At 55.9% G+C, this 26,312-nt stretch overlaps 10 protein-coding genes across 10 annotated transcripts; 3 read left to right on the forward strand and 7 right to left on the reverse strand.

Moving 5' to 3' along the window:
- The first annotated feature begins 62 nt into the window (after positions 1-62).
- On the forward strand, positions 63-2,377 carry F5Z01DRAFT_479964 (uncharacterized protein). Its single transcript, XM_046260070.1, has one exon. It carries the CDS (start codon positions 367-369, stop codon positions 2,176-2,178), a length of 1,812 nt encoding a protein of 603 aa, XP_046120547.1. The 5' UTR covers positions 63-366; the 3' UTR covers positions 2,179-2,377.
- On the reverse strand, positions 2,378-4,069 carry F5Z01DRAFT_479929 (Dip2/Utp12 family-domain-containing protein). The gene has a single exon (XM_046260068.1). It carries the CDS (start codon positions 3,780-3,782, stop codon positions 2,577-2,579), a length of 1,206 nt encoding a protein of 401 aa, XP_046120548.1. The 5' UTR covers positions 3,783-4,069; the 3' UTR covers positions 2,378-2,576.
- A 1,190-nt stretch (positions 4,070-5,259) lies between these two features.
- Positions 5,260-8,680, forward strand: F5Z01DRAFT_479968 (transcription regulator BDF1). The gene is made up of 3 exons (XM_046260071.1): positions 5,260-5,575; positions 5,649-7,950; positions 8,007-8,680. Exons 1-3 carry the CDS (start codon positions 5,487-5,489, stop codon positions 8,385-8,387), a joined length of 2,772 nt encoding a protein of 923 aa, XP_046120549.1. The 5' UTR covers positions 5,260-5,486; the 3' UTR covers positions 8,388-8,680.
- A 67-nt stretch (positions 8,681-8,747) lies between these two features.
- F5Z01DRAFT_479951 (NUDIX hydrolase domain-like protein) lies at positions 8,748-10,120 on the reverse strand. Its single transcript, XM_046260069.1, has 2 exons — positions 9,946-10,120; positions 8,748-9,888 (listed from the first exon to the last, which is right to left on the reverse strand). The coding sequence occupies exons 1-2, from the start codon at positions 9,987-9,989 to the stop codon at positions 8,973-8,975; spliced, it is 960 nt and encodes a 319-aa protein (XP_046120550.1). The 5' UTR covers positions 9,990-10,120; the 3' UTR covers positions 8,748-8,972.
- F5Z01DRAFT_480022 (SET domain protein) lies at positions 9,954-11,741 on the reverse strand. Its single transcript, XM_046260072.1, has one exon. It carries the CDS (start codon positions 11,632-11,634, stop codon positions 10,252-10,254), a length of 1,383 nt encoding a protein of 460 aa, XP_046120551.1. The 5' UTR covers positions 11,635-11,741; the 3' UTR covers positions 9,954-10,251.
- A 56-nt stretch (positions 11,742-11,797) lies between these two features.
- Positions 11,798-14,209, reverse strand: F5Z01DRAFT_480083 (uncharacterized protein). Its single transcript, XM_046260073.1, has 4 exons — positions 13,234-14,209; positions 12,926-13,177; positions 12,343-12,871; positions 11,798-12,293 (listed from the first exon to the last, which is right to left on the reverse strand). Exons 1-4 carry the CDS (start codon positions 14,058-14,060, stop codon positions 11,961-11,963), a joined length of 1,941 nt encoding a protein of 646 aa, XP_046120552.1. The 5' UTR covers positions 14,061-14,209; the 3' UTR covers positions 11,798-11,960.
- Positions 14,210-16,010: 1,801 nt separating this feature from the next.
- On the reverse strand, positions 16,011-18,412 carry F5Z01DRAFT_680022 (kinase-like domain-containing protein; the record flags this gene model as incomplete). The annotated part of the gene is made up of 2 exons (XM_046265569.1): positions 16,011-18,179; positions 18,245-18,412. 2 exons carry the CDS (start codon positions 18,410-18,412, stop codon positions 16,011-16,013), a joined length of 2,337 nt encoding a protein of 778 aa, XP_046120553.1.
- A 1,998-nt stretch (positions 18,413-20,410) lies between these two features.
- F5Z01DRAFT_480406 (uncharacterized protein) lies at positions 20,411-21,145 on the reverse strand. The gene has a single exon (XM_046260074.1). The coding sequence runs from the start codon at positions 20,995-20,997 to the stop codon at positions 20,599-20,601; it is 399 nt and encodes a 132-aa protein (XP_046120554.1). The 5' UTR covers positions 20,998-21,145; the 3' UTR covers positions 20,411-20,598.
- A 1,577-nt stretch (positions 21,146-22,722) lies between these two features.
- On the forward strand, positions 22,723-23,685 carry F5Z01DRAFT_671881 (uncharacterized protein; the record flags this gene model as incomplete). Its single annotated transcript, XM_046264748.1, has 4 exons — positions 22,723-22,809; positions 22,859-22,913; positions 22,962-23,011; positions 23,062-23,685. 4 exons carry the CDS (start codon positions 22,723-22,725, stop codon positions 23,683-23,685), a joined length of 816 nt encoding a protein of 271 aa, XP_046120555.1.
- Positions 23,686-24,376: 691 nt separating this feature from the next.
- Positions 24,377-25,763, reverse strand: F5Z01DRAFT_618138 (pyruvate dehydrogenase kinase; the record flags this gene model as incomplete). The annotated part of the gene is made up of 2 exons (XM_046261015.1): positions 24,377-24,440; positions 24,502-25,763. The coding sequence occupies 2 exons, from the start codon at positions 25,761-25,763 to the stop codon at positions 24,377-24,379; spliced, it is 1,326 nt and encodes a 441-aa protein (XP_046120556.1).
- Between the last annotated feature and the right edge of the window lie 549 nt (positions 25,764-26,312).

The raw sequence follows: 26,312 nt of genomic DNA on the forward strand, positions 1-26,312 counted from the left end.
CAGTCAGGAGCACGCACCTCGCCTCCTCGCCTCGTTCGTCTTCAACCATGGCCGACCCTCGCCAAATCATCATTTGACATGTTTCTTGTGTCACTCTGTCCTTGACACCACCTCAACAGCCCTTCACTGGCTTTCTCGTCGTCATTCGTTTCGTTATCACAACGCATTCGTCTCCCGCCCAGCTTCCTGCCCCGCCCACTGGTCGTCGTAAGGATCAGCACCATCGTCACTCTGAGAAAGCAGGAAACCCCTTTTGGTTCCCTCCCACGCCGTGTTGCGTGCTGACGGGTGCCTTTTTCCTCAATACTTTCGACAATTCCCACGCTCTTGACGAGAGGGGGGCAACTTGATCATCCATCTTTCAACATGGGGGAACCTCACGAGACAAAGCGGCGATTCGCCCCTGTGCCCATCGAGACCACATTCCAATCGAACCGCGCGACACAACGAGTTGGCCCTACCGCAGAGCTCACTCCTGAGGCCTCGCCCGTCTCGGCTACCCCTCCCACCCGCGAGTTTGGTGGCGAGCGTCGTCGGTTCGCTCCCCAGCTTATCGAAACATCACGTCGAGCGTATCGTGTCGGTGACGCGGGACCAGCGACCAAGCCTACCGACAAGACCGACATTACACCTTATACCAAGAATATCTATAATGCGACAAAGCCCAGGGGCCGGAGGAGGCTCGACTCGATCAACAGCGATGGCCCGTCCCTGTGGACCATGCCTCCCACACGGCGCGAGACAGAAGACCCCGCCGTTAAGAACTATCTCCTCGAGCTCGCGGCCAAGGAAGCAGATCGGCAAATTCAGGAGGCTGCGTTGGCAGCCTTTCCCAACAGCCGTGCACGTGAAGGTGGCGTGGCTCATTTCTACTATCGCGAGAGCTCTGGCAGCGATGAATCGCCAGAGGAAGCAGGCCTGCCAGCCTCGGAGCCAGCCAGGGACCACCCAAGCCGGTCGCGACGCAAGTCGTCAAATCTCGGGATGACCTGGTGGCATAAGCACATGCAGGATCATTACAAACAAAAGGGGCTGGACCGTGGTGACGAGGAAGCTGTAGTAGACACAGACGACAAGGATGTCAGAATGGTGTCCGATGCTGAGCTCGACAACATGGAGTTCACCATGCCGCCCGATGCATTGTGGACGACGAGTGGCAAGGCATCACCGGTGACTAGGAGGGATTCGGGCGAGGTTGCGGCGGCTCGTGCCGCCGCCGACGCGGCTCTGGGTGCGAGGAATGAAGATGCCGTGATGAGAGATGCGCCCCCACCGGTGATCACCAAAGCTCCGGAGCTGCCGTATCCCAAGTCGGCCTTTAATAAACCCGCAGCACAACCTGCGCAGAGTGTTGGACGACCGTTTGGACAATTTGCATACAAGCCTGATGCGTCGCAGCTCGCCAAAGCTAGCCAGCTCCAGTCGCCACCCATGCTGGGCAAGGACATTCGGTTCAGGAGGTGCCCGTCACCAAAGCTCACCAAATTGGAGCCCAATCATCCTTTCTTTCATGATCCCGATGAGTCGGGGAACCGAGATACGTCTGGAAAGGGCGGTCTATGGAACGGCTACTGCTTCAATTCTGGACGTGATGCGCCGAGGCCGGCACACCAAACTGGCCCGCGCATGCTCGCGACTCCGGCCGTTCCGGGCTCGCCGGCTGAGCCTGCCGACGCCGACTCAAGGTCAATTAGCGAAGAGCCCGCATCCCTATTTTCGACTGCTGGTTCTTCCATTGACACGGCGAGCTCTGCTGAGTATCGACTCAAAAATGGTCAAGTCCAGGGTCTGCATAGCGTCGACGAGCGACTGCGCCTGGAGAAGGCCGAGGCCGAGCGCAATGAGAAGATTGCGCAAGAGTTCAACGACGAGTTCATAACGCAAGTATTCAACTATCTCTCGCTCGGGTACCCAGCAACAGCCTGTGTCTTTGACGAAGAGCTTGCCAAGGTCAGCCACACCTCGATAGACGAACTGCGCTCTCAGGACGAGCAGCAGAACGCCAAGGGTCACATGTTAGAGCTCCAAATCGGCGATACAAAGGAGGAGGATAGATGCCCGAGGTGGCGGGCTCTGAAGACGTATATTCTCGAGTGGGCAAGGCAGCACCCCAACCTGGACAACCTCGACCCCCTGGCGTGGGGTGTCCGTGAGAGAAGGGGCAGTTGGGCCTTCTGAGCTATATCGTACACTCATGCTTACACCATTGCATTTCAGCCGGCGAGATTTCGACCTTGTTTGCGTCCTGTTTTCTATTTCATGGTTGGCGTTCACCTGCACGGCGCATTGTTGCTTGGCCCAAGGCCTCACATTTGAAGAGGTGGGACGGGAGAGACTTGGCATCAGCGAGGATCTCTCGCGGGAAGGAAAAAGACAGGAGCGCTCAGTTTTCCCCTTCTTACTTTCTATAAGACACGAACACAGATGCCTGACGTTGCTACCCTCTTTCATACGGCAGGGAAGACATACATAATCCAGAACTTTGGCTTGATGACTCCATATCCAGATCTAGACCGCAACGCCGTGTATACAATGTATGTACGTGAATGCATGCATGCAAAAACCTCCTCCCTTCTTCACTTTCTTTTGCCAAGCGCCTTGCCGACCTTCTGCACCTTGGCAGGCGGTGCCGCCTCGACGTCACTGTCCTCATCCTCGCCCATGGACTCGTCCACATCGTCGTGATCAACCTCATCCTCACCCAGCGACTCCTCGCCCTCCTCATCCTCGTCATCTTCCTCGACTTCATCGTCCTCCTCGTCGCTTGAGTCGCCCATGACGCCGTTGAGCACGGGCTCATCGTCCTCATCTTCCTCCCCAAGCCCCTTTCTCCCGGCGGCAATGCCATTGGCGGCGTCCTTCTCCCTCGTCTCGCCCTCAACCCAGACGACGTTCTCGTCCTCGTCATCCGAATCGTCCTCACGGATCGCCCCCGTGCGCTGCATCTTCCGTCGCATGTTCATCTGGCCCTCGAGGAGATCCAGCTTGCCCTTCAACGCGAGCAGGCTGTTCAGACCCTTTGAGCGCTCCGCTAGCACCTTTTGCAGTCCGCTGAGGTCGTTGATGACCTTGGGTTGCGAGGCGAGTGCACCGCCGTGCGCAATCAGCGTCCATTGCACCCACGTCATGAGCGTGCCGGCCCGACCAGGCCGTCTGTGTAACCGCGCCGCCAGCCTCGTCAGAAGAGTGCCCGCGAGGGTGCTGTCAATGTTCTCGATTGTGTTGCGAATGGTGTTGAGATCGGTGGTGTGAAGACACGACTCGAGGAGGTCGGTGTCGTCTGTTCGGAGCGCTTGTGTGAGGACGGTGGTGAGGGACTGGTGACTCGGGGGCGCAATGGCTGTGCGGGAACGTTGCGCTGCCGCAGCACCGGTCGTGTTTGCGTGGAGCATGGCCGTCACGTCGATCCCGTCGGCGTTGCTGCGGAGAAGCTCTCCAAAGGAGGGAGATGTCGCCTCTTCGTCTTCTGACTCGTCGCGCTCCTCAGCATCTGGCGTTGGCAGGTCGTTTGACTTGTTGCCGTTGACTTTGGGCGTGGCGCGTTTCCCGTTGGATTGTGCTGTCTTGTGCTGTTCCTCCCCCTCAACGTCGGACATGTCTTCGTCGTCATCGCTGTCGGCGTCGGAAGATATCTCTATCATCTCCTGTTGCGACGCCGACAGGAGATCTGTGTCTCCCACTGTGGCTTTTGACTCATCAATGGCGCTTCGGGCTCCCTTCTTGGCGCTCGCTTTGATTGTTGGGGGCGCCAACTTGCCGGGCGCTTTACGCTTGGTCGACATTGTGTGGATGTGGTAGCACTATAAGATATCGAGCTGGGTAGATGGTTTCTGGTAGGATGAGAGACCGAGCGTAAAAGCTTGACGCTGGGCTTCGATAAGAACGTCTGGCCAATGCTTTTGGCAATGGCTGGGGTGGAATTACTTGATCGTGGGATGCGCTTCAGTGCACTCCGAGTTGAACTTTTTTCGACCACCGGCGCTGGAACGTTCAGGCTGGGCGGTCTAACTTTTTTTCTGAGGCCCCACTGCAAATGGCGGCAGAATTGATGACATAAGCAGCAGGGATCTACGCGACCAGACGTAGATGGTAGGCACGTGACCCATCACCAAAATTTCCTACAGCAGATTTAGGTCGAGGCGTGCATACACTCCCACTACTTTGGTCACTAACCACCCAGATATTTTATGTGTCTCGGGCATGTCCAGGACAATCGGATCCAACATCATGTCAAGCAGCTTCCGGGGTTCCGATTTTTGCGCAGCTTGGTCATAGGCCGCGCTTGGTTGTCACTGCGCGGTCGTGCCCGACGACACCCAGCATCCAGCACGAAATCCAATACGGAAGCCCAACACAACAGTCGAGAGCAAACTTTGATCGTCATCTCGGCTGCGGATAAGTCTAGCATGACACCACCGCGAAAGCTGGGTCCAGTGGTCATGGTGGAACTTTCCTGCCCCCTCGGCCGGGTGCAGCGAGTATTGGGCAATCCGTATAACGTGACTTGTACTTCTGTTGTCTGCCCCGGAAAGTCAGAATCCAGGCCTGGGACTGAGGACTGATTCAAGGGCTCTGACGAAAGATGCCAAACATTGGAATCGAGTATTACCACTTGCCCTCGCCGTTCTTGCAGCACAGTTGCACCATGTTAAGGTTCGTGGGCTTGGGAGGCACGATAAGGTGGGAGTGGAACCCCTGTATGCAGCAAGGAGAGTTACCGAGCAAACGGGTCCCCCCAAATACCCACGCCCAGCCACTCCCTTGCTCCCATAAATACTCACGCGCCTCGCATGTCCTAATTGGAAGAACCGATTTCGCGTTTTTTCTCATCGCCGTGACGGACCCTCCACTCGCAACGCGCTTCCGACCGCACAGACCACGCGACTTACACCCGCATTGCGCGCACTACTGAACTGTAAGTACCTTTTTGCCGACGAGTTTTTCCGGAGGCTTTCATCTGCGCTCCAGCGTAGCACCCAAACAACAATTTCTCGCGATTCAGTGCAACTTCCACCAATACCCGCGCATTCCCTGGCGTCATTCGGCCTTCATTTACCAACGTTCACTTACTCACAACACGTTATAGTCTACTATTTTAATCAGCTGACCGAAACGAGCGGATTCGCTGTCTGGAACGAGCACATACGCGCTTGCGCATTTGTTGCGTCACTTCCCCAGGCGCATGTCGCGAAGCTAACGCGCATACCAACCCACCGACTATCTTCGCCAGCTACCACCCGTCGCAACCCACCGGAGCATCGCGCACAGGCGATTATCGATATCAACATCCTTTTGGGAGTTGCTCCTACACTCGGCACGGATATCACCGCGACCAGGCGACCTTCCGTCGCAAGTCTTGCGGATCACCTCACCTCTGCCTCACCGTGCACCCCCCGCCTACTCCGACTCATGTCGCGCTGATCGGTTTTCCATCCCACCCACACTCCAATACTTCACGACTGAGTCGTCACCTTTGTTGAGACACGATGACATCTGCGAGCCCAGACGCGCCGCCCGCCGTGGCTGGCGCGCAGCCCGAGGTCGCGTCGACGGATGCCAAGGCTGAGCTCAACGGGTGAGTGATCTTTCTCTTAGCCGCTCGCCGGCCGTGGATGCCCATCCCAAGTCTTCTAACACCACGACCACAGTTCTGCGCACAACGATAAGCTCGCCGCAACTCCGGAGCTTAAGAAAGCCACATCGCCTCCTGCTGTTAATGGTCACGGAAATGAGGGCGAGGAGGAGGTTAATGGCAAGCGCGAAACACCGGACAAGAACGAGCAGTCGGGCGACAAGGATATTGTGATAGAGCGCAGCGAGGGTGCCGCGGACCAACCCAAAGAGACTTCTGCGCCTACCAACATTGACAGCCCCAAGGATGTCGAGATGGAAGACACCAAGGACAATGGTACAAACGACAGCGCTGCCGCCGAGCCCTCCAAGTCCGCTGAAGACAAATCAGAAGTCAAGTCGCAGGATGTCGCGGACTCCATTGCGAAAGGGACGGATAGCGCTGCTGCCGAAGCCCGAAAAACCGATGACGCCCCTAAGCCCGACGAAGCCCCGAAAGCTGCCGAGTCCACCGCCCCCATCGAAGCGCCGGCTTCCTCGAATGACACGCACGCAGGACTGACCAAGACTGAGTCTGATCTCCAATCGGTCAGTGTCTCGCAACTCAACATCGATGCCCATGAGGGCGAATCATCCCCTGTCCAGCCCTCTGTGGAGGTGTCCATGTCGGACGCACCGCCTGCTGCCAAAGTAGCGCGTGAGCGCGAAGAGGACGACACCGACGAGCCTGCATCGAAACGAGCGAAGACCGAGCCGAAAGAAGACGAGGCTGCCCCAGAGGCACCTGCATCTGCAACACCGGCCACGACCACGCCTGCGCCTGTGCAAACTGATGCCGCCCCGGTTGCGATACGACCCAGCGATGGACTCGACCTCCCATTGGCGACTTTGCCACATTGGAACGACGAAGCTTGGTTGTCCAAGAAGCTCGAGTCCCACCAGCTGCGGGGTGTGCGCAAGTCCCTGGCGCGTGTCAAGAAAACGAAGAATGGTAACAACTTTCGCGATTCGGTTGAGCGTCTTTGGCCTGGGCTCTGGAGCAAGTATTTGGCACTGGTTGAGAAGCCTATGGATCTTTCAGAGATCGATCGCAGTCTGCGCGATGGCCAGTGCACGACATTTGCTGGCGTTCGCAATTCCCTCCAGCTTCTGCTTGAGAACTCACGCGCCTTCAACGGTCCTGACCACTACATGACCGTAGCTGCAAAGGGTGCCATTCAGTCAGTGTGGGACGACATGATGATGATTCCCGAAGAAGAACCTCAAAAGTCGAAATCGGCCCCGAAAGCGAACCGGATGAGAGAATCGCGCAGCTCCCTGACGAAGGAAGAGGCCGATGGCATCACCGCCGCTCAGGCGAAGACTGCTGACACGCCCAAGCACGTCGCTACCGCTGTTCCTCCACGAAGGGCGTCTTCCAACATCGATGCAGACCGCCCCAAACGCACCGTTCGCCCGCCGAAGCCCAAGGAAATTGACTACGGCTCCAAGCAGTCACGCCGCAAGTTGAAGCCTGAGCTGCAGTTCAGCGACGAAGTGCTGTCGGAACTGATGAGCCCCAAGTATCACACCCTGAATCAGTGGTTCATGGAGCCTGTGGATGCCGAGGGGCTTGGCATCCCACACTACTATTCTATCATTACGCACCCCATGGATTTCGGCAAAATCCAGCGAATGATTCACGAGGGCGAAATTCACAACACTAAGGAGTTTGACAAGAACGTCCGCTTGGTCTTTAGCAACTGCTACAAGTTCAATGGCCCGCCAGTTGCAGGCAGTGTTTCGGCTCTCGCCAAGCAGCTGGAGGATATCTACACTGCGCAGATGAAGAACAAGGATGCTTGGATGGCCAAGCAGGCCAAGGCTGCCGCTCCTCCACCTTCCAACTCCGCCGCTAGTGACGAGGAGGACGAAGATGAAGATGACGATGCCGGTGTGGAAGACTCTGGCGCTGTCGCGAGCATCACCAGGGAGATCAAGGATCTTGACGCCCGGTTGCGGGAGGAAATGGCCAAGCAAGCCAACCTCTTCCAAGCTGACGACCCCAACCAAACCATGATTGCTGTTCAGGGCCAGGTGGTCACCATGGTGCAGCAAGCGCTGCTAGAAGCTAAGCGCAAGCTGAATGAGGCTAAGCAGAAGGGCGGCAGCGGCAAGGCCAAGAAGGCCAAAGCAACCAAGGGGAAGGGTGCGGGAGGTGCCGGGTCTCGCAAGTCAGGAGGCCCAGCTACCACTAAGAAGGCCTCTGGGGCCAACCCCAAGAAGAAGAAGAACCTATCGGCGGCCGACAAGGATAACATCGCCAACGCTATTAACGACCTTGAGGGCTCACACCTTGACAAAGCTATTGACATCATCAAACGCGACACTGGTCAGATGGTAAGCATTGCTCGGCCCTGACTTCATCATTGCATTAGTGCTAATTGAGACAACAGGAGAGCGAAGACGGTGAGCTTGAGCTGGACATTGACCAGCTCAGCACCGAAGCATTGTTGAAGCTTTGGGAGTTGTGCAAGCGAGTTCTGCCCGGATTTGGCAAAGATCCAGTCCACCACCCACCCTCTTCGCCAGAGGCTGCTCGCCCGGCGGTTGCGGCGGCGTCAGCTGGATCGGCCAAGGGAGCCCCGAAACCCAAGAAGAACAAGCCCATGACAGCTTCTGAGCAAGAGCGACGTATTGCAGACTTGCGCAAGGTCGAGGCTCTGTACAAGGAAGGAGGCGACGCGGCGGAATTGGCTCGCGCTCAAGACTCCTTGAATGACCACATGGCGGTCGATCAAGACGAGTCCAGCGACGACTCCTCTGAAGAGGAGTGAAGCACCAGCGAGCTTTGGGGAGGCTGCGTGTGTTTGACGGCAGGAATTCTGCCTTTGTTACGTTCAGGACTAGAACATTCTTTGGATCAAGGGGGTTTCCATGGGTGATGACTGACTGCCCTGGGCAGAGACACATACACCCTGGGTGGGGGGGTTGACAACGGCTACATCGACAATACCTCCGTCTGCTTGCAGAGCGAGACGGGTCGATTCGACGAAGAAAGGCAACCCGGGAAACGGAACTTGCTATGCTATAACTGATGACGTCGGCGTTATGCGGAGCGTTTTGCTCTCCTGAATGGGGGAAAAAGTCGATCAACTTCAGGGAGAAGGGACCATTTCGGGATCGGAAGTGAGAGGGAGAGGGAGAGGAAGAGGGAGGGGAAGAGTGACTGACTGTACGTTAGCTGCGGGGAGACTGATGGGAGGATGATACCGAAAGCACGAGCCGGGCGACTCGACTTATGAAAGTGACCGTCGTCTCGTGTGTAATAATACTACTCCGAAAGCCGCCAGTCCGAGTGGCGAATATGATGCCGTCTCCTGTCCCCCATTGCACAGTGGAACTCTTTCCGTCCGCGGGCATCACGAAGCCCCTGCGCGGATTGGCACGGGCAGCCTCCTCCTCAGGCGTCGACAGATCTCAACATACATGCCCTCCCCTTCCGTGTCCGCCGTGACATGGCCATGCCTAATCAGAAAATCGACCATGACAGGACACACGTTGGGCTTGAACTCGCCATCGACCATGCGCTGCTTCATCTCCTCCACATCCATGAGCACAAATTCCTCCACCTCGTCATCGCCCGGGCTCGGGACCACGTCCGCCGGCAGTTCCATGTCGTACACGTACAAAATCTCGCTGTGGAACAGACCACTCTTGGGATTCCGGTTGGCGAGCGTGAGCACGCCCGTCGCCTGGGCCGACCGGTGGACCAGTGACGAGGGGAGAGATGCCTCCTCCATGGCCTCCGCGAGGATGCAGCTCGTCGGGGAGTCGGAGGCCTTGACGCCACCGGCGACTGTACTATCGAGCTTCCCCGGGTGGGAGTAGAGGTGCTTGCTGCGCTTGGCGACCCAGATCTTGAGATCGCCGTCCGCCTCGGTGCGGGTGTAACAAGTCATGTGGGCGCCTCTGGTGGCGATGCCGAACAAAGGCGCCGCGAAACGCTCGAGCTGCACAATGTCATCCTCGCCTGTGGCACCGAGGATGCGAAAGGGCTCGCTGTGGGTTTTGTTGAGGTTAGGGAAAGTGTTAGCTTCGATGGCAGAGTCGACGACTTGTTGTAGGGCGGCGTTGATGTGCTGTGTGGGTGATACGCCAGCGAGGGGGCCGTCGAGAGTCACGGTGCGGTTGTCGTGGGAGACGGTGAATGTAGGCGGTAGTTTGAGCTTGGAAAGGGTCGCGGGATGGATGTATCCGTGAGGGAGCTTGTATGATGGTGAGAGGAAGAGGCCATAGTACGGCTCATGGCTCACGGCAGAGAAGTCCAACGGGACGCTTGGATAGGTGAACAAAATCAGCCAAGCACAGGGGTGGGAAAGGCGAACGGCTTACTTATCAACCTTGTCGATCAAATCGAGGAATCTGTTTGCACTCATGATGTAGAGATTTGGCTACGCGTGGTGCTTTGTGAGAGTTGCGAGTTGCCCTTGTGTGAGGAGGTGGGTGGGTGAGGAGACGACCAAGCCTGGTGGGGGCTGTCTAGGAGAGATCCCTACGGACTACCATTGAGCATCTTAATGAGTTCTAAGAACAGCCAGTCCTTTCTTTGACCTCTATATCTAGTCAAGTATTTGATTCTGGGCGTGCCCAGTTTCATTTTGGATCCATTATCACCTAGCACATGTCGGCCACTGTGAGTTATGCTGCCTCCTCCTCCAAGCCCATCGCTTCTAGGGTATTTTCCAACACTGCCCGACAACGCCGTCTATACTCCAACGCCAGTCGCTGATTCCTTGTCAAATCCCCCTCTTGACCGTCTACAAGCTCCACCTCCGTCTCTTCCAATCTCTCCAACTCTTGCATTACCTTGTGCTGAATGATACCCATGGTATGCTCCAAGTAGGCATGCGCCTGGGAGCCTTGTTTGACATCGCCACTAAAGAACTGTCTCTGCCTGGCCACTTCTTGTTCCTCTAGGGTTGCGGCGTCGCTGGGCATTATCTGAGCCCTCTCCTCCGGCTGACAAAGGGTGCAGAAAATGTCCCACACCATATCTGGCTGTACATGCTGGAACGTGCCGATGATGGACTTTCCCTCGGGTAGCTCCACCGTCAGTTCTTGCCGGTAACGACCAAGAAGTGAGCTGGAATGGGCCATCGGGCGCCTTGAGATGTAGTATTCCTCTGAGGCACTTGGTGAGCTCGTTCGCTTACGAACGTGCGTGTAGTCGTTGTGCAACTCCTCCGTGGGCGGGATCATGAAGCCATACCCGAGCAGGAGCTCAGCGTTCGTCTTCATGCTGTAGTTGTTGAAGACCTGCTGGCCTGGCTGGAAGCTGCGCCCAACTCTGAGCTCGCATGTGTTGTGAGGTTTCTGTTGCAGTTCCCACCGCACGTCTAGCGTCATGTCGTGATTGCCAATGTCAAACAACGGCAACAACACCGAGAAGTCGTTGATGCCGATGCCGTCTGGAAGTCGCGTCTGCTCTTCCTCCGCTAGCACGAGGCTCGGCTTGAAACTCCTGCTTGAAAAAATGCAGTATGCCCACTGATAGAGTTTCATACTGATTTCCTTGTCTTTTTCATCGCCGTGCTGCTTTAGGAGAGCAGCTGCAGCTGCGTGTTCTTTGCGAACATCGGCCCTGATCTTCTCCAACCCAACCTCGACATTCGTGCCCTCCAGCAGTTCAGCATCGTCTGTAGGCCAGAACGGCGGGAGACACCAGCTGTCCTCATCAGCTGGCTGCGGTAGTGCCTGGATGTAGGGCCACCAGAATGAATCCCTGCCTAGTAGGTACTGTTTGGCGAGGAAGAATCTGCCAATGACATGAGGTGGCGTTTGAGAGACGAATTCAGCTGGGAATATGGGGTTCGAGCTGGCCGCGTGAATCACATCCAGGTATGATAGCGAGAGTCTCGTCGGCAAGCTGACAACTTGATCCCAGGCTGGCAGGGGATTTTCACTGGAAGGCTTGACGCGGAACGAGAATCCGGTTGTTGGATCATCGTACACCTCGACGGAGGGATGCAAAGTTGCACCGTGGTCGGTGGACCAATCAACCAGTGCTTTAATGTCTTCCATGAGGGATGTGCTTTTGGTGCAGGAAAAGAGCGACTAGGTAAAAAATAAGGTTGGTTTGCTGTCGAGGATCTACAGTTGCTTTAGAAAGACGTTGATCCTGCCCCTCCCCCACCATGACGTACCAGGAGGGTTGTTGCAGGGTAGTCAGATCGCGGGACTAACATAGCCATAGACTCATCATCAGTAAAGTAGGCAGCTTCTTCACTATTAGATTATGGCAAACAGTGAATACAGAAAAGAATTGGCGGAACTCTATAAGAATGCTCACCCTTTTAACCAAAGCCCTCCCAGGTTATCTTTTTCAAAAACGCCGTCCAAAGTTCTTCTCAGTGGAAATCAGCTTCCACCCTTCCATACCTCACGCCGTCCACCTTGAGCTCAAAACCCAATCCAGCGCTGTCGACAATCATCTCCAGCGTAAAGTCCAGGTTGTCAAATTCCACGCCTCTGGTCGTAGTCAAACGGGTGAACAGACTCCTCGGCACAGCGTTGAGATCTGTCGTCAGTGTGCAGACGTGGATCAGGTCGCGCGTGTACGCCGCCGGTGGCTCTTCAGCATCGCAGGCAATCAAATCGTCCGTCACAATGAGGGACTGTCCAGGTCTGAAGTTGCGCGTGTAGTGGAATGCAATGGGCGCGAGAGGCGATAATGATTCCCCCTAGACAAGTTAGCCTCGCGTAGACACTGTGGCCAGACAGAATACTGACCTTGGCAATGTGCCACTGCATCCGATCCGATACCATCCACCGCTCCCAGAGCGGCGACCAATATCTGTCTGTCACGGAATGCCGGTCCTCGTCATATACAGTCGCATAGGACGTCCCATAATGCATCCTCGACTTTCTCGAAATGACCATGTTGCCCTCTAGCCCCCGCAAGACCGCACCCCGTACCACGGCCGTCCACGCGTAGACCGGCTGCATGACCTCTATCGACGAGGCCTCCTGCAAAGAGTTGACGTTGGCGTGCGTCGGTCGCTCGCTGTAGGGCGGCGGGGCCGCGTTGTTGAAGTGGCTCTTCAGCCGTCGGTACAGGTAATCGCTCTGTCCAAAACCACCCACGAGGACGATGCCGGAGACAATGCCGCCCTTGGCGCGCAGGCCCTCGACTTGACCTTGAACCAGATCCGTGACCTCTTTCACCACCGGTTCGAATATGTCCTTGATCTGCGGCGCCGTCATCACCAGGAAGCCAGAGTCGAGGCCCGCCTCTTCGTCGTCGGCCAGGCCGGGAAATCTACACGCGGTCAGTTAGTCTCGCAGACGCAGATCTACCGCGCAGCACACGTACGGAATGTTAACCTCCTGATGCTCATCCTCGTTGAAATTACGTTTCACAAACTCCTCGAAATATCGCAGGCCCATCTGCCACGTCTTTCCCTTCTTTTTCTTCATGTCGTCGAATCTAGTCTTTCCAAGGCGGTGTCGGACGTGCTCTTCAAATCTATAGTTGAGGAATGCGCTGCCACATAGTCCACCGGTACCGACGGCGGACTCCTCCACCCTCAGGGGTTTCAGTGAAATGATCTTGTAGGCGATCAAGCTGTTCGCACGTTAGCATAGGCTCGTCAAAGAGATTGGCTCGCAGTTCTGGCTTACTCGACAGTTCCGCCACCTGCATCGCAGACGATAAAGTTGTCCCCGACGTTCAAGTGGTTCGGCTGTATCGCCTTCAAGGTATACACTGCTGCGGCTTCGGGCTCGCTGATCATTTGGAGATCAGATCGGCTACCCATGCCTGCCCTTTCTGCCGCCTGCAGTGTGGTGTTCTTCGCGGCATCACTCCAGACAGCCGGACAGGTCAAGACAAACTCGACGCGTGTCGACGCCATGAAGGACTCTCCGTACCGTCGGGTCAATGTGTCCATGGTGTGCTTGTAGATCTGGGTCAGGTAGTCACTGACCGCATCGACGACATTCTTGTTGAAGCGCTTGAGTTGAGAGGCCGTATCTTGCGGGCTCACGTAGAACGGCAGCTTCTGTGAGCGGTCGAGGAAGAGCTTGATGCAGCGCAGGCGTGACTCCTCTGGCTTGAACTGGAACCCCCATTTCACCGTGGGGTCCGCGTCTTCCGGTGCGTCTGGTAGGTAGTTATAGGCAATCTCGGTCGGCACCTTGTCCGAGGTGATGCCATTGCCACCAGGCCAAGTCTTGATAATTTCAACATCGTCGGGTGTCGACGTGTACACGGCAGCGACGCCTGAGAACGTGGTCCCAAAGTCGACACCAACAATGAGCCGGTCGCTTACAGGGGGCAACTCTCGTGTTGGTTCCCTAACCGGTCCGTTGATTGCTTCCGTCGAGCTTGGCGGCGTGTAGCTTTGGAAATAATTCCGGCTTTCCTGGTTCCTTCTGCTCGGCGTCGGCGAGGCCACGGTGGTACTCGTGTTGGAGGTCACGGGTCTCAAAGGGAGATTCAGGCTCATTTTGAAAGGGCGAGGCGTCGTCTCTGTCTGGCGTGGGAGGGATACGAATGCGGTCGATCCACGCAGTAGTTATCAATGTTGCTGCAGTGCTGAAGTCCTGATGTCCTGCGGGGTTGTAACTTGCCGCCGCTGGATGCTGATCCCCAGATTTCAGAAAGCCTATTCTTAAGACACGTGGGCACAATCTTGAATCCTCTCCAGGACCGACAGCAATCGACTACTCAAGAGACGATTCCTTGCGCGAGGTCAGTCCAGTTGCGAAGATGTCGGCGAGGCCGGCAATTCCACCCGTCATGAACTGAATGGAGTCGCCCGCATGTGAAGCCGGGGCGCGCACCTCGGCGCTGTTGACTTGCCTGGAGTTGTTCGCGCACCAGTCGTAAAGATATGACGTCCGCAAATGGTCGTCTTGCAGAGTCCACGAAAGGGGTTCGTAATTGTTTTCTGTGCTGTAGTGGGTGCGTCGTGGTCGAGCAAAGGTCTGGAGTGCGATTCGGAAGGACCTCTGGAACTTGACGCGTCTTGGAGCCTAGGCTTGCGCTTGACGATGCTTTACACCTTTTGAGGTCTTGAGCACGCAGCCTTGCTTGGCGTTGTGTCGCAAGGCGTCCTAGAGCTGAGCTCGCTTTCTCGAGTCCACGTTTGAGGTCTGACGATATTGATCGACTGGCCGGCGGGGGATTGGTAATGCGAAGCTCTCCCAAATTCACGATGCGCCTGGCGTCTGAGAAGAGCCGCACTCGAAGGAACCGATGATTAGTTGGGGCTCTGAGAGTGGCAGCGGCGGGAATGGCGGATCTGTTGCAGTGACAGTTGACCTATCTGGAAAGGCGCATGCAGGGCAAAGATTGAAGTATCCGATGGCGTCCAAGTTCAACTGAAGCGGGCGAGGGGCAAGCGACTGGAGGTTGAAGTCGCTGGCGGATGGTGAGAATGCAAGTATGCGGGGTGCCTCCGACTCCAGTCCGACTTCTATCGATACAGTACCTAATAATTACTCCACGTCCCTGGCCCGTTTGTGTCTGCTGCCTGCCCTCTTTCGTCTCCAGCTACGGTCACTACTGCACGTCTGACATTGCGTGCGCGAATCGGCTGGTAGCCAAGCACCTGCGTTGACGGTTGCCTAAGCAAGATTCTGGTACAATTTGAATGGCTCAGACTTGGCGATCAACCCTGAGCCCTGTAGCCCTGCAATCGAAAAGTACCTTTGGACAGCTTACGCACGCTATCAATCTATCCAGTCAACTCACCCTCAAGACATCAAGCACGCAGTGGAAAGAAATTGGACGAGGTGTGACGACGATTGGGTCGCATGTATTCAAGCTCCTCTCCTCGCCAAGGGACACCTCCCTGCTCTGCTCTCAAATCGCTGATAGACAGTTGAGCGACCCCAATTACAAATATAGATCCGAACCGCCCTCTCGTCCACTTCCTGCAAGGGGGTTGGTGTAGTATAGTATATAAATGCCGTAAAGATTGGAAGAAACATATGTGCCACCTTGGACTCCGGTATCCAAATTCTGATGAACCACCGTCTGACATAGGAAATCTTTGTTTGCTGGTAAAACGCCAAAGCTGGCCGTGTGCGAATGGGAGGAGGTCAAGAACGCTCACTCCTCCCGGTCTATCAAAAGGGTATTGCTCGCTGAGGCCTGATGAACCACGAGTAGGGGGAAAATAGACAACAACGATATAGCAGGGCACAAAAGCTCCGCTTCGTGAGCCTGGCCGGGTATTTTGAAAGTATCTGATGGGCGCTGAATCGAAGGCATAGAGTGGGTGGTAGAAATAGCGGGCAAGACAATCGTCGACTGACTGTTTGTCGCCCGCATCAAATGTGAAAGAGTGACGTGCGTGGCCATGTGAAAGACAAAACACCAAAACACCGTGATCATGCAAAAAATGTACAACTTGGAGCGCACCATGGCGCGTCCACACTGTGGCGCAGACTTAGAACCTGCTCCCAGCAGCCCAGATGCTGGCCGAGGCAGAGGCTGCCCACTCGCTCTCCTCGTACGGCGGTGTCGGCCACTTGCTCTGGCCAGCGGCGGGCTTCTTGCCGAGATCTAGAGGTTTTGGTCGTAGCGCCTCGTTGCCGTCTCCAAATAGGATTTGATTTCCACCGGCGGACGGCGATGGCGTAGGATATGGGTTGCTGAGCCCCAAGTTACTGGCAGATTGCCGAAGAGCCTGGCTGTTCTCGCCGCTGTTCATGTGTTTCATGGCAGTGTGCGTGGACGTCAGGACCTCATCGAGCAACTCGTCTTCCTCTGCCGGGGCCTCGTACTGCTGGACGCCTTGAGCAGCCTGTGCTCGTCGTGTCCGGCTCGAAATGGGCCCTCCACTGCGGGCAGCACCCAGAAGGTTGTCGACAGAGCGGTGCTGTTGCTGGGGCAGTGAATGGTGACGCTTGAGCCCGCCACTAGGTCCTGCCTGGTGCATCGGGGGGACAGATGTCTGCGCCTGCTGTGTATCGAGGTTGTTCTGCACATTGCGTAGCTTCATGTCCAAGGAATCGTACATGGCTCCTTGCTGTTCCAATGTGATCGAGGACCGGTTGCTGCCAGCCCAGGGCGCACAGCCAGCTACAGCCTCAACATCCTCGTACTGAGGCGAAGATGGGGTCTGATGACGACCCGAAAGCCGCCGGGCTCGCTTGCGAAGATGGGAAAAGAATCCTTCCTTCTGTCCACTGGGGGGCGACGCAAGGCCAGAGTTGCCGTTCAAGGCACGCTCGGCTTGTTGGCGATGAATCTCAGCGTAGTGGTTAGTGCTGGAGTTCACTGAAAGCTGGCGGCCAATCTTTTTCGACTTCTCCTGGCCAGCAGCTGCCTCGGCTGCGCGGAGGTTGGCGCGGGCGTTTACGTCAGCTGAAAGGGGCGAAATGGGGCGAATGGACGGCAGAATTGGCATCGGAGCCATGTTGGAGACCCCGTTGGTCCATGTGCTCCGTTTGCCGGCTCCAGTACGTTGGATACCGGCGGAGATCTCGGTCTGTGTGGTCGATTGGAGAGGTGCAGGGCGAGCTGCTGCGCTCTCCTTCGACTGGGCTTGGTTGGCGACAAGCTCGGGTGGTTCAGTGCGCCCAATGAGTGACTTGCGGAACCAGGAAGGTTTCGATGATGGGACAACCGGAGTAGGGGTAGAGCCACGGGATACAAGGTCAGACTGCTTGCGGCCGAGAACACGCGAGGCGGACGACTTGGGCCTCAGCGGGTCGACAGCATCGGCGAAGTATTCGTGGGCGAGAGCCTGTGTCGAGGTGGGGCGATTCTTGGGGTCCCAAAGCAAGCACCAGGTGACAAAGTGTGCCAGCTCGCGTGGCCATTGAGGAGCTTGCAGGATAGTCTCCATCGAATGGGGTGCCATCTTTGGGAACGAGAAGCCCAGCTTGCCCGCCAACCTCGTGCCTTCACGCCAGTCGCCACCGCCAACTCGACTGCCGGACTTGCTGTACCAGTTGCCGGGGCTGCCCATTATCTCGCAGACCCTCCAGACCTGGTCAACTTCGTTGCCGCCAGGGAACAGTGGCTTCAGCGTAGCGACCTCGACAGCCATGGCACCAACGGCCCAAATGTCGACTGGCGCCGAATACTCTCCGGCTCGGAGGAGCACTTCAGGAGCACGATACCATCGAGTTGACACATAAGTTGTGTAAGGAAGCTTCGAATGTGTTTCACGGGCCAGACCGAAATCGGCGAGTTTGACTGTATATGTCGGTGGTGTGGATGGTGGTGTGACGAGGGCTGAGTAGCGTCGGAAAGCAGTCGATGGTTCGTTGTACGATGATGTCGAGACGAGGATGTTTTCGGGTTTGATGTCGCGGTGGAAAAAGTGGTGCGCGTGGATGTGCTCCAAGCCTTGCATGATCTGGAAAAGAATGCTCTTAACGCTGGCGTTGTCCAAGCACTTGTGGTCGCGGGCCTTCATCAGTTGATAGAGGTTGCCTTCCATGTACTCCATGGCGATATGGAGCTTCTTGGTGTACGGGTCGAGAAAGATGTCTAGAGCTGGTACGAGATGTGGGTTCGCAGGAAGCGTCCGCAAGAAGACGACTTCGCGAAGCTCCAGGCATTGCGAGAATGAGCCGAACGTCTTTTTCATGGATTTGATAGCAACCTGGACAAAAACGTTAGGACCGACCAAGCATGGAAGTCGTCGGGAATTAAATCCAAAGCACTCACCACTGTACCGCGGCGGGCAACGTTCGCTCCCGCGGTTCGAACTCGCGCCAAAACGACACTACCAAAACTACCGTCGCCAATTTCCTTGAGCACTTCGAAACGGTCCTCGAGTGCGACATTGTTACCGTGGGATGACCCACGGTTTGAGGAGTCGCCGGCGACTGTCATTGTGGAGTGTTGTGCTGAGAGAGACGCGTCGGGTCTGTGTTCCTTCGCTGGTATTGACGTGCAGTCCAGTGCCCGAGGGATTGAGCCAGCAGTCAAACTCGGTGCAGCGATTCGAGACACAGCGCGACCGCGAATAAGAAACCCACAATCAGCGTAGATTGTATTACAGGGCGATGCTCTTCAGAAGAGCGCGTGAATCTTTTAACGGAGCATCCAGGTCGAAGAGTGTGCGCGTATTCGGTTAGGTGCTTCTACGCCAGGCGGGACAATCCAAATCCTAGCAGGGTTCGCTGAGTAAGTAGATGATAGGTCAGGCGCTGGCTGTGATTCAAGATAATAACAATAGCAAGCGGTCAGGTCGGGATGGATGTGTCGTGTGTAGGAGTATCCAGTGTATGTTCAAGATGGGGGATAATGAAGGAATGAATGACTGGAGGTGAGTGGGCGGTGGGCTTGTGGTGAAGAAGAAAGCTGGAAAAGGAGAATGGAGTGAGCGGACAGGCGAGGACCTGAATCAGACGGATGGAGCTGCCCAGTGATTAGTACTTTGGTAAGGTACGGAGGACAGTGGTAAAGGGGGGCGGGCCGGGCTGTCTGACAGGTACCTCCCGCTCGGTCCCTGGGACTGGGTTGCTCTTTCCAAAGTTACCACCATGGTTCCCTGAGGGCTGAAGCCAGCCTGAGCGGATCCATGTGGGGCTCCAGCACTATTCAGTCACGTCGAGTCTGTTAGGCGGCGGGGCCACAGGCTCTCTCGGACGTACACCACCACTGTCAAGGACTGGCGGCCAGCGCTGGCTCCAGTCGTTGGTGGTGAGTACAAGTATAGTAGGACTGAATACATCATGTGCTGAGTTTCCTCTTCCTGGAAGCAGAGTTCGAGAAGGTGCGGCACTGCGAGAAAAGCATCGATGCGCGGGGTGTGTACTACCGTGTTATGCAGGCCCAACTGGGCTTCATTTGTTCACTAACAGCTGCCCACCATGTATTAGCGTCTCAAACACTCTTCCAGTCGGTTGATATCCACAACGTTATTTGTGAGAATGAAAAAAAATTAGTCGCTGTCTATCAGTGTCTGAGCTTCAGCAAATCTTCATCGTTCTGCACCAACAAAGTCCCTCCATCCACTGTCTCTGCAAGTCCAGTCCCCGCAGCCAGTCATTCCCGGCGGTGAAATGAGTCTCGCGACAAGCCCCCAAGGGTCGCCTGACGGGGGCGCAAAGGGGCCCTAATTCACGGGTCTCCCGTCCTCCGCGCAGTACTTGAGACCCCTTCAAGGGGCGAACCAATTTTACTAGTGGACAGGGATGCATGGGAGAGTCAAATTGCCCAATTTGCCTACTGCCAGTGGGGCCAGCAAAAGGAAGTCAAGGAACAAGAAGAATTGAAGCGGGACCTGGAGCTGGGATAACGCAGGTACCGACCCCAATCGGCGCAAGCTCTGTTCCTTTGACCTTTTCGGGCGAGGGATCAGGCTGCTGCTTGCTGCAATAAGTAATACTGGTCATCATGCAGAGGATCGAGCCGCATTGCCTTTGGTACTGGGCAGAATGGCATGGCATATCACATCGAACCCAAGCATTAGCATCAACAGCGCGGAAACACTTGTGCGACTGTCGACCGTGTGACGGTGATGGATGAATCCCACCGTGATATCCGAACCTCAGACTCTTCTGATGCCAGCTCACGCCACAGAGCCAAGGCTTGCCAGGGTCGGATAGTCTCCCATTCGACGGGACCAATTCCCCGTGATGGTCTAAGCCAGATCAAGCCGGAGGAGCCGACAGCAATCAATCAACTCCTTGGATAGCGAAAGTGTCTGTGGGGATCATTTGGAAGTCACTTCGCAATCTTTTACCTTGCGAGTTGGTCGCAACGGCAACAGGCGCGAGCACGAACTCCTGGGGCCACAGAAACACCCCGCCAGCGGGCAACTCGTTTTGGAGCCCAACGAGGGCGTGAGAAAGACCTGGGTTTCAATTGAAGAGGGGGGAGGGAGAGCCGAGGCTGGCTTTCATAGCTCACAAATGTCTCGCGATCGTCTCCGGAGTGAAGAAGCAGCTACGGATACCCATCTCAGAGGTTGTACTACGTACGTACGGAGTAGGGAACGCGTCAGGGCCGTCCATTGTGCTGGGGTCAGGTCGCGAGAATTTGCCACTATGCTCGCTCCCTGATGATCACATTCACGCCGTGCCGCGCATTGACGTAGCTACTGCCACATTGGCACACGCGTCGCGCGTCCTGGTGCTCCCTGTAACAAGTATACAGGTAATGTACGAATCAGCCACACAGCCACCGACAGGCCGACAGCCAGTCAGACGGTTCGGAGGAATGCAGAGCCAACGAAGCTCAGGCTTTGCTTGCTCGAGATCACATGACGCTTGTCCCAGGGTCGTGGCCAGAAACTCAATTACTGTGTGAGTCTGCGCACAAGCATTTCGCGATTCACGGTCCCTGACTCCCTCGTGGCAGGCTGGCAGCTCAAGTATTCCACTCGTTCTTCTGCTTAAAAAAAGCAACATCAACGGTCCTAAAAGCTTACCGCACATCATCTGCAAGGGTGCCGAGCTGCATTGCTGCATTGACAGGCAGGGTCATGCACGGGATCGAGCCCACGGGCGCGGTCGACCGCCGGAAGGTTGAAACATGACGCCCTCGTCGTGATTGAAAGCTGCCCGCCATCAAGGGCTTTCAGGGCTTTTGTGCAAGTCCAAAGGGTCCAGCACAGACACCAGCGTCCAAACGCATATCATCCTGGAGTTGACATTAGCTGCGTTTTGGCGCTCGATAGTCGCGGGCGCTCTAGGTGCCTCAGGAAGGCAACGGACCGCGCCGCAGCCGCCCCCACCTGTGAAGTACGTTAGAAGTAGGCGTATGCGTCAGGTTGTCCGTTGACGGTTGGCGTACATCTGAGTGAATATCGCACAATGGCGCAGGAATAGCAAGAGTGATTGTTTCTCATAATAGAATGAATACCAAGATAGCTTGGTTTCCTGCTCAAGTTCAACAATAAACAGCGCAGCGCTTGAACTTGCGTGGGCCACGATAGGTGAGCCCATGAAAGAGCGGTGAGCGGCCTACCCGGTACCGGCGTTCTTGTCACAAATCACACTCTAGCTGTCTTGGTTGTGATGTCCGCTCTTGACGATATATTGCTAAGTGAAAGCATGGCTCAAGTCTTCTCATGTGTCTACGGGGGAGGGAGTTGGGGTGTGACCATGTATGAACCAGCATTGTTGTTATCTGTCAGCCATACACGAAAGCATATTTAGGTATCTCGTTTACTTTCATGAGGAGCTTTCTAACGTTCAGGCTAATGATTAAATTCTGTAGCACCCAAATTTTGAATGTGTTAAAATTTCAGCGCTTGGAAATTAGAAATATTAGCGAAACAGATTACTGATGTGCATCATGTGATGTAGTGAGCGTGCATCTCACGAAAAACAACCTGCCCGTAGAGCTGGCAACATGCAAGTAGAGATTGGGCATCAGGGCATGAGTGCCCAACAGAGCGGTTCAACGGAGCATCTCAAGATGATATATCGCTGCATTGCGGGGAAACCATTGATTAATGACCAGACATGTCGTTTTAGTCAGGACCGCATACAGCGAATCGGCTTGGTCCCTTTAGATATCAAAACAAGTGTAATGTTGTTTAGTAGATGGCTCAGCCGAACGCCCGGTGCAGAATTGGGAATGACCGTGGTTGTTAATAGTTGAAAGATGCCATTTACTAGCACTAATTAGGATTGCAGTCGCGGAGTGGGAGAGGAACGATTGCCATCTGACGAGAAGAATGACACCAGTCCACCCCCTGGAGGTTGCGTACCCTTAAGCTGGTAAGCTTTGATGTTCTAATTGAAGGTAGCTTGGGCGAGATGATACGTTACTGCTTTGCAGCTTCTCGTTGCTATGGACTGCTGCGGGTTGGCTGAATACCGTCTGAAGTGAGGACACGATGGCAGCCATGGGATCCAGCTCCACGGCAAGCAATGAATAGAATCTGCCGGATGCACAATTCCAAAACGCCTTGAGCATATGACGAACCGTCTGATTATCATATCAAGATCAGATCAGCGTGCGAGTGACCGCTGCCTGATCTAAGTCAAGGCAGCAAGCTCAACACGCAAACATCGGCTGAGAAGGAAGGTACGGCGTTTGCTGTTGCCTTCAGGATACCTAAAGTACTAGTATATAAGGTACTGTTATATCTCACACGGCATCCAGTCTTCTCTCCTCACATTCAACTTCGCCCCTTCAAGTCACTCAACACCATTTCCCGAAATCCTCTACCACCGGTCCTCACTATGCCTGACGAGATATCCTGTGACCAGTGCGGTCTTGTACTGCCCTATGATCAGTTTTCCAAGCAGCAGCGCAAGATGGACGACCCAGTCAGTTTGAATTCCAGGGCCTTCTGAGAGAAATCACTAACGCTACCAGTGCTGCAAGCGCTGCGTCGCTTGGACCGAAACACAGGAGCCCGAGATTCCCTCTTGTCCTTTGGCTACGGGTCATGTCTCCTAGGAGGAGGAACAAGGCCTAGCCTGGGGCGGAAGCGAGACAGTTTGGAATGAGCAGAGCCTGGCACCTCTGGTATGTAGGACGATTGACACACTGCTCGAGTACGACTAACGAAAGGATAGGCTTCGGTGACCAACCGCAGCAGTGTCGGCGCAGAAGATCGCGGCAAGGACCCCGTCGACGAGCGTGATGATCGAGTGTCCAACGCAGGCTTCCAAAACTACGCAGGTAGCACCGCCAGCGTGAGCAGCGCGCCCGCTCGCAAGCTGCCTCCGCACTTGCAGAGCCGCGTGAAGAGCAACGCCCCCTCGACCGCTGGATCGGTCGCGAGCTCGGAAGCCGGGGGCGCGATAACAAGCACGGCCACCAGTCAGCAGCGGCTGCCGCCGCACCTTCGTAGCATGGGGGCGAGCAGTATTTCGACGGCGACGACCGTGAGAAAGGAGAAGGACGACATCAAGAATTGGAATAGCCAGACGTACAATGCATACGGCCCGAACGGCGAAAGTCAACAGCGTGTGCGCCAGCCGTCGACAGCCGCTTCAGCGTCTACATCTGACTATACTCCGTCCATGAACTCGAACGGAGGCACTGGACGCCCAGGTGAAGCTGCCCCTGGCGGTACACGGACGACGACTCCTGCCCAGGGCAAACCGCAGGGCAGCACGCAGGCTGACGGTGCCGAAGATAAGCCTGGCAGGAAGTGGGCGAAGCCTTCAAAGGCACCCCGTGGATACTATGGTTAATCAACGATAAAGATTGGAACCGCTTGAGCGCCCATCAATCGCAGAGCGCAACGGAAGCAGTAAGAAATCTCAACATGAGAGGGAAGAAGAACCTCTCGATCCTCAGTATTTCGTGCGGATGTCAGCGAGATAGCCTGCATGATTAGGTTGAGCAATGGTCGTGCGCAGAACGAAGGGGGCGATGCAGAAAAAATAGCCAAATTCGAACCTATGAGTTCCTACTCACTTGCTCCTAACGCCTGTGGACCAGCTCCTTGCCACCGAATCCCCCCTCCGAGCTTCATCGATTTGTGTATCCCCAAAAGATAGCCAAACCATGCTGTTGTTGAATGATCCTCCCCGACTCATGTCATGTATCAGCCAACCCATGCTTCGATGACGCCGCCCACGTGTAACGCGGTCGAAGTGCTCTTTGTAACAGGCAAAAAATATGTCCCAGAGCCGTGGTATATATTTACACACTCTTCTTGTTCTTTGTAATGCCCAGGAGAAGATGGACGTTGCTGTCGCTCGAGTGGGCGCGTGCGCTTGCCCATTGACTCACTTATATGACAGCCTCATCCCTGGGGCCGGGTTCCGCGTTCACCACCGCCTGGGCATCGCCCACCTGTCTCCGCTCCGTAACTTCCCGGTCTTTGAGTCGTTTGCGTAAGATGAGGGGGATCGAGGATGCCCCGGCGGTGTATAATTCCTATTGGAGAGGTTCCGACGACGAGGAGAGTCGGTTGAGGTGGAGGTACACATCAGTTCCGTAGCTGGTTGATCAATCTTGTTAGCCGTTGCCCACGAGCGATAATTGATTGACTGAAAACTTACCCCTCCATGCTGATCAATTTCAGATCACCGCCAAAGTACCGCGCGTACAGACGCGATATGGGTAAACCGTAGCCGAAGCCAGCCATGGGCGCCTTGAAGTCGCTCTTGTCAAAGTCCGGGTCTAGGCTGGGCGTGCGGTCGACGGTGGTGTACATGTAGGTCCAAACGAGGGGGATTGCGCTGCGAGGGATGCCGCCCCCCTCGTCCGAGATTTTGATGGTGATGTCTTCTTTTCCCTCGGCGACAATGACCTTTGTGACAGGGAACTCCTGCTTGTCCTCGCCGTGTGCCTCGACCACAGCGCGAAGCGAGTTCTTGAGCGTCTCAAAGAGCATGTGCGACAGGTGGCCCGGGACGTACATGAAGTTGAGGTCCGGGTTGCAGACGAGCTGGACACGCGGGGCCTCAAAAAGGCCGTAGTGGTCTTCGCACACAAAACGCGCATTCTCAATGGCTTCCTGGGCGAGGTCCTGCACATTTGTCTTTGTGCAGATGACGCCGACGTAGCTGGGGTCGCGGTGCCGACTCTGGTCAGTGAGGGCAATGTGCTGGCCGATGAGCATGCGTATGCCGATACGGGACATGTAGAAGCGGTCGAGGAAGGACTGTATGGACTCGTTGATCTGCATGCGCTGCCGTTGTCGCTTGTACTCGAGGATGCCCTGGGCCATTGTGGTCACGACGCCGTCGTGCCTCCTCTTGATGCCGTGGAGGGTCTGTGCGAAACGTTGATTATATAGCTGGAGCTCGGGAGGCCATTCGGAGGAGTCGTCGACCATGGCAAAGTAGCGTCTCGACAGCGACTTGGTCTTGTTGGCGCCATGACCGTTGGCGCTGGCATGGAGACCTCCCCAGCCCGATGTGTCGCCCTCTCCCAGGGACGGGTTCGGAGTAGCCTCGGAGAGTTTGAGGGTATTGCGGCCGTAGTGTTTGGCGGGCTTTGTGAGGCGTGATCGGACGTCCGCTGGCAGGTTGGGCCGCGGCAGCTGTGTGATTTCTTCAAAGGACTGCGCATACCAGTCCTTGACCTTGTTGACCGAGGGCATCTCATTGAGGCCATCGGGGAGGTCGTCGAGCTCCTGGACTCGGTGCGCCAGTCGGATGGGAAGCTCCTCGGCAAGGAACTGTGAAGCGCGGAAGAGGGTACCCGTGGATGGTCTCTCGCCGAATTGGACCATCTGTCGGAGGCTGACACCTGTGGCTGGGAATCTGGCATAGTGCCTGATGGTGTCCATCAGGCGCTCCGACGCCTTCCACGACATGGCGGCTGGTTGGCTGGTTGGCTGGCTCGTTGGTGACTGGTCTTCGAGATGGGAATACCCGAAACTACCCGTGCGGCAAGGTCTATGATCTCGTCATTGGAGCACCGAGGGCGGACTCGTCTTCGAAATGGAGTGCGTGCACAGGAATCCGAGCGCGCAGGTAAGTCGCAATAGTACAATGGTGCAAGATGTAACTGTTGTGGGCACGGTGTCGCGTGCACTCTTGTGGGAGTTGTTTGGAGTCGAGGTTCGGCCCCACGGCAGCAGCTGCGCTTGGAAAGCCGAGGCAGTCCACGGACGGATACGGCTTGGACTGGACAAATAAGGGACACCACGGCGTCGTTGGCGAGAACAAGAAACGACTCGCAGCAGAGGAAGCAATCGAGATCAGCGACACAAGGCAATTGGTGAAAAGAGCACGGCGGACACTGGCACGGAATGGCGAGGATTTGAAGGTCCAGTCGAGAGGGATGAGTCGTCCACGATGGGCCGGGACCGGGGAGGACAGGACAGGACAGGACTGGACGGGAGGGATGACGCTGCGGGCAA

This window comes from Emericellopsis atlantica, assembly GCF_019669845.1.
Source record: "Emericellopsis atlantica unplaced genomic scaffold F5Z01scaffold_6, whole genome shotgun sequence".
NCBI lineage: Eukaryota > Fungi > Ascomycota > Sordariomycetes > Hypocreales > Bionectriaceae > Emericellopsis > Emericellopsis atlantica.

Coding starts and splice junctions, on each gene's coding strand:
- F5Z01DRAFT_479964 (XM_046260070.1), top strand. CDS start 367: ATGGGGGAACCTCACGAGACAAAGCGGCGATTCGCCCCTGTGCCCATC.
- F5Z01DRAFT_479929 (XM_046260068.1), bottom strand. CDS start 3,782: ATGTCGACCAAGCGTAAAGCGCCCGGCAAGTTGGCGCCCCCAACAATC.
- F5Z01DRAFT_479968 (XM_046260071.1), top strand. CDS start 5,487: ATGACATCTGCGAGCCCAGACGCGCCGCCCGCCGTGGCTGGCGCGCAG. Junction 5,576..5,648: donor GCCAAGGCTGAGCTCAACGG/GTGAGTGATCTT, acceptor CCACGACCACAG/TTCTGCGCACAACGATAAGC. Junction 7,951..8,006: donor AACGCGACACTGGTCAGATG/GTAAGCATTGCT, acceptor TTGAGACAACAG/GAGAGCGAAGACGGTGAGCT.
- F5Z01DRAFT_479951 (XM_046260069.1), bottom strand. CDS start 9,989: ATGAGTGCAAACAGATTCCTCGATTTGATCGACAAGGTTGATAA. Junction 9,889..9,945: donor TTGATCGACAAGGTTGATAA/GTAAGCCGTTCG, acceptor CACCTATCCAAG/CGTCCCGTTGGACTTCTCTG.
- F5Z01DRAFT_480022 (XM_046260072.1), bottom strand. CDS start 11,634: ATGGAAGACATTAAAGCACTGGTTGATTGGTCCACCGACCACGGTGCA.
- F5Z01DRAFT_480083 (XM_046260073.1), bottom strand. CDS start 14,060: ATGAGCCTGAATCTCCCTTTGAGACCCGTGACCTCCAACACGAGTACC. Junction 13,178..13,233: donor GCAGGTGGCGGAACTGTCGA/GTAAGCCAGAAC, acceptor ACGTGCGAACAG/CTTGATCGCCTACAAGATCA. Junction 12,872..12,925: donor CATCAGGAGGTTAACATTCC/GTACGTGTGCTG, acceptor GACCGCGTGTAG/ATTTCCCGGCCTGGCCGACG.
- F5Z01DRAFT_480406 (XM_046260074.1), bottom strand. CDS start 20,997: ATGCAGCAATGCAGCTCGGCACCCTTGCAGATGATGTGCGGTAAGCTT.